The sequence below is a fragment of the Carex rostrata genome, chromosome 28 (genome assembly GCF_964058835.1).
Source record: "Carex rostrata chromosome 28, lpCarRost1.2, whole genome shotgun sequence".
Lineage (NCBI taxonomy): Eukaryota > Viridiplantae > Streptophyta > Magnoliopsida > Poales > Cyperaceae > Carex > Carex rostrata.
The window spans coordinates 3,392,657-3,397,943 of record NC_135945.1 but is presented as its reverse complement, the minus strand read 5'-3'; the positions used below and the strand labels follow the sequence as shown (position 1 = coordinate 3,397,943).

Genomic DNA, 5,287 nt, shown 5'->3' with positions numbered 1-5,287 from the left:
TACTCTCCAACTAAACATGGTGTAAAAAAATATTAACTCTCCTAGACTAACTCTTATTATTCTGAAAGCAGCCAACCAAGGGCCAAAGGGAGTAATGGAGCCCATGGTTCTGAAACTCGGAATTGGATAGTTGACCGTGGAATCAGAATCGGATGAATCGGCCGGAATCAGAAGAATCGGATCGAAAACTCGGATTTTTTTGGCAGAATCTTGTTTTTAGCCAAAATATTGAAAAAAATTGGTAAAAAAATATTTTGTCAAGAAATTACGTTAAGACAAAATATTATAATCATACAATCTATTAATATGATATAATACATGCATTACAACCAAAAGATTTTTTTATTGTCAATTGTTGTGACGACCAGATTAGACCATCTCGACATTCTATGTATTAAAATATAAAAAGGGATATTGTTGTATTGAGCTAAATAATAAAGTACTTTAAAAAAAACTAAATAATAAAGTTATTAATGTGATAGCAATCAAATTTGTATTATAATTAATTAAAAAAATAAAATTTATTTAATTTTAAATAAAATAAAGAAAATAAAAATCCTAACTAATATGTACAAGAGAAATATAAAATTATTAGTTTCTACTTCTATATTTTTAGAACAATCAAATTTCTAACCTAATAATCCCATACGGCCATACTCTCATCGTTTAGTCAAAAAAATAAAAAATAAATAAATAAATACACAACACTTTGAGTGTCATCATTAGGGGTGCACAAAAAATTTGAGATTCGTGATTCGATTCGAGTTCGATTCGAAAAAGTTCGAAAAAAATTCGATTCGAAAATAATTCGGTTCGAAATTAATTCAAACTAGTTCGATTCGAAATTAATTCAATTCAAATTCGAACCAAGGCAGGTTCGAATTGGTTCGGTTCGAAATTTTTTTTGGTTCGAAATTCAACTCGGAGTAGGAGTATGGGCCACTGAAAATAGTACCGTTAAGTGCAGTGGGCCCGGTACTATCATATACACCTCGTGTTTTCTGTGCACCTCTGCATATACCTGGGCCCTACACCAACTCTTTGATACATCAATGTTACAATCCGTGAATGGCACTGAAAGGTACACATTTGGGCTCATTTATTGGGCTGCTCATGATTAATAATAAAATAATGAAGCTATTTGAAGAAAGCAGCGCTCAGCGCCAAGTCGTCCGGTTTATAACTCTTTATCCCACAATTTCAAATCAAAATAAAAGCAGCGCTCAGTAGCCTATAAAAGCAGCTGAGTTCTGGGGGAGAATATTAAAGCCACTTCACTTGAGTGTATTGAATCCGAACTCCAAGAATGGGTTTGGTTCTGAATTCGGATTTTTTTTAATAAATTAAATAATTAAATAATAAATAATTTAAATTTAATTTCGAATTAATTTCGAATCAAATCGAATAGTTCGAATTGAATTCGAACTATCCTGTTAGGTTCGAAATCTATTTCAATTTCGAATTAAATTCGGTTCCAAATAATTTCGAATTCGAACTTAGTCCAAATCGATTTGGTTCGGTTCGTTTTCAGCCCTACTCAGTCATCATTATGAAAATATATCAATAGTTGACTACCGCAATAGTTTGATCTACTTTGACTACATAAACCAATAGTTTATATGAACATGGTCTACCAAGAACTAATTTATGTTCTCAAAATAAAGCCATACGGTTCACGTATACCCAGTCTATTTAACATTTTATAATACTTTAAACCACCTCTTCTTCTCTGCAGCCACATCTGTTTTCCCCAAATTTCTTCAACGGCAATGGAAAAATACAAATTGGTTCGATTTAATCATCAAAACAGTTTAATTTTGCTCTTAACGCAAGAGAAATAGAGGAAATTTTGCCGATTGTTTCGATTGACAATCAATTTTATCGGTTTCTGCATGTTACACGAAAAACCCGAGTCAACTCGGTAAAAGTCGGCTCGCCTCCGGCCGATTCCGGTCCGACTTGGCCGAGTCAACTCGGAATCAGCCGATTTTTCGAACCATGATGGAGCCAATGATGGTGGAAATTTTAGAGTCGAGCTTCGTGGTTCCATCCGAGGAAACCCCAAGTGAGACTCTGGTTTTGTCGAATCTAGACCTCGTTGCGACCCGCAAGCTCAACTACACCTTATATTTGTACAAAAACACCCATGGTGCCAATGACTTCTTCTCTGCTAGCCTCTTGAAGTCTGCTCTTGCCAAAGCACTGGTGCTATTCTACCCTCTCGCTGGTCGCCAAGTGGTTGGCCATGATGGTCGTGACCAGATTGTTTGCAATGCTGAAGGACTACTCTTTGTGGTGGCTCGGATGGACCGTACTGCAGATAGCATCCAATTCGAGCCGATGTCGCCTGAGATCAGAGACCATTTTATACCTAAAGAGCAGCAATTATCGTCTCTCCTGATGCTGCAGGTTGATAGTCTTAACTCTTAAAATAGGCCTTTGACAGCATTCCAGCTCCTGATAGTTTGATCATAATTAATTTTGATAAGTAAGAATTTTAGTTATTTATCTAACCATATGCACCTTGCTTGGCAGGTAACCTATCTAAAATGTGGTAGCGTGGTACTAGGTATTTCCCTTAATCACATTTTAATCGACGGATGGAGTGATACTCATTTTAGAAAAACATGGAGTAGAATTGTACGAGGAGACCTAGAAGGCATCGTCCCACCCTCCTTTGATAACACACCACTTCGACCTCGTTCTCCACCAAAAATCAGCTTTGATTACCCAGAATGCACAACTCATCAACCAAAAACCGGAGAATATACCGCGGATTCTTGTGTTTTAAGTGTATTGAGGCTCTCAAAGGAACAAGTTAGCCACCTCAAAAGTCGATGCAGCCAGCATAGCAAGGCCACCAGTGTTTCGACTTTCTCTGCGGTTTCCGCACTGGTCTGGAAGTGTTATTGCCTTGTTCAAGGACTACCACCCGACAGTACATCACATCTATATTTTACTGTTGACATACGCAGCCGCCTAAATCCCCCGCTTACAGCATATTTTGGTAATGCTGTGATGCGGATGTCAGCGACATCTCAAGTATCAAAGATTATGTCTAATCCAATTGGCGATTTGGCTGCCACTGTGAAATCTGCTGTTGATGGAGTTACTGATGAGTATATCAGATCTTACATTGATTACTTGGAGGTGGAGGGGGCGCAAATCAAGAAAATCGCACCAGCAGAATCTGATCTGCGTATTCGAACCATTCTTGGAATGGGATTAACTGATATAGATTTCGGATGGGGTGTACCGCAACTGTATTCGTGGGAACGATACACAGAAAGTAGAGTTATCTTCATCGCGAATGAACCGGGAAAGGATGGTTGTTTGAAAGTTGTTCCCGCGCTTGATTCTTCAATCATGCCAAAATTCAAGAAGGTGTTCTATGAAGAGCTGTTGTTTGGGCGTTCCCTTTTGTGATTAGTGGTGAACTGTTAGACAATTGATAAGAACTATTGCTTGCTATATTTGTTGGCTATTTGTCTTTTTTTTTTTTTAATAAGATTTGCATTGTATTTTAGAGCACTTGTGTTATGGAAATTAATTTGTTGTGATATGTTTATGTATTGGGCCTAATATAGAAGATACTAAAGATCTCAAGCATAATTTTATGGTGTTGTCAACCGCAGTTTGAAGCCTGGCTAGGGAGATATAAGATTGATAGAGCAACCTTGGCCCAAAAACAAGAAAAAATATAATAGAATAATAATAAGATAAAAATTCGAAGTCTACTTTTGTTTATGAGAAGAAAGTTTAGATCTGTGAAGAGTGAAGACAATATATTTAATTCAACCAAAACTGAATATACCTCACCGTATCGGTATCTCTCCTCGCTTTGAGAAATTCTACATGTTCTTTAAGAAATGTTACGATAAAGGTTCACGCAAAAGATCTCAGCAGCATATAGGACAACACGTGTTATCCTTTGGCAACCATGCATGTTCTCCCTGTTTCGTGAAACAAATTAATATTCATATTCTTCAACGGGTGTGGGAGTTGTTCATGTGGGCCCTACCACGTGATTTCAGTTATTCTTCAAGAAAATTTTCGTTTGGGATTTTAAATCCAATTTCATTTTGTGAAAGCATAAATCAATACTACTAATTGATTTGAGGGGCCGTGACCAGTTGGGCTTAAACAGGCCGTAAGGCCCAAAATACTTGAGCGTCTCTCAATTTATTGATCCGGTTTAAACAGGCCGTAAGGCCGTGACCATTTTTTAGTGCAATCAATTCAGAAGAAAAAGGACGACTCTAAAAATAATTGTGAAAGTTATTCAATTTATTTTGATAGAAAAGTGTCTCAAGTCAATATATGCATAGATTTTATACAGGTTTAAAAATATGAAAGTATTAGTTTGTAAGGAAGTTATGAAAAAATAAAAATATATTTAGCGTTCGTGATTTCATGAGAATCATTCCATCAGGTTTTTACGACAGAATCTTGATAGATTTTCGTGTTGCGAAAGATAATTTAACTAATTAGAAAGTTCAACACAAAATACTGAACAGAAAAAATGTGTGGGACCATGCGCAGGCCACATGCGAGAACGAGTGAAACGAGTCAGTATGACCCGTTTTTAAATTGTTTTCCCTTTACATAGTTTGACACAGCTACAGACATCGAAAATTCTGAAGGACAAATCGATAAAAATTCATAGAGGATAGGGTGACAATTTCAAAATAAGGTGCGGGAGAGATGAGACCATATCCTCTGAGCTGAGGTAACAATTATTTTTGTTTAGATCCGAATCGTCTGATTGGAATTTATATCAATTTGATCCAAAATAGCTAGAATGCTTGCGAATCGTTTATTATTCACGTAAATTCTGATGGAACAGTCAGACGATCTGATCCCAATTATCCAAAATCCGATACAACCTAAAGCTGGAATATGATCTAAAACCCATGTTGAAAATAATTCAAAGTTACACAATCTATAAGACTGATCCAATTTTAACTTTACAGGGGAAATTAAGAGCACAAAGAAAAAACATGATTCTTGGTAAATATTACTGCCTTGAAGTGGTAGAAAAGCAAGAATTCATATAACACAAGTTAAACATAATATATTTCTATTAAATCCAAACCGTCTCATAAAAAATTGTACAAATATTAAAAAAATTCATTATGTATTATCTCGGATCAGATTTATCCGGATTCCAATCGAACGGTTCAGATCTAAACATAAATAATATGTTACCTCAGAAGAGATGGACTTGGAAAGCGGAGCTCTTCCGGCTCCTCCACAAAAATGATAACCGTAGTATATGTGTTAGGAT

The 5,287-nt window shown here is 36.2% G+C and overlaps 1 protein-coding gene across 1 annotated transcript; it reads left to right on the top strand.

Moving 5' to 3' along the window:
• Positions 1-1,707: 1,707 nt before the first annotated feature.
• LOC144545713 (hydroxycinnamoyltransferase 4-like) lies at positions 1,708-3,568 on the top strand. Its single transcript, XM_078294260.1, has 2 exons — positions 1,708-2,409; positions 2,536-3,568. The coding sequence occupies exons 1-2, from the start codon at positions 1,999-2,001 to the stop codon at positions 3,424-3,426; spliced, it is 1,302 nt and encodes a 433-aa protein (XP_078150386.1). The 5' UTR covers positions 1,708-1,998; the 3' UTR covers positions 3,427-3,568.
• The last annotated feature ends 1,719 nt before the right edge of the window (positions 3,569-5,287 follow it).

What these genes read in the sequence shown, in the direction of transcription:
- LOC144545713 (XM_078294260.1), top strand. Translation starts at nt 1,999, where the DNA reads ATGATGGAGCCAATGATGGTGGAAATTTTAGAGTCGAGCTTCGTGGTT. An exon ending in CGTCTCTCCTGATGCTGCAG is followed by an intron (nt 2,410 to 2,535) that starts GTTGATAGTCTT and finishes CTTGCTTGGCAG; the next exon opens with GTAACCTATCTAAAATGTGG.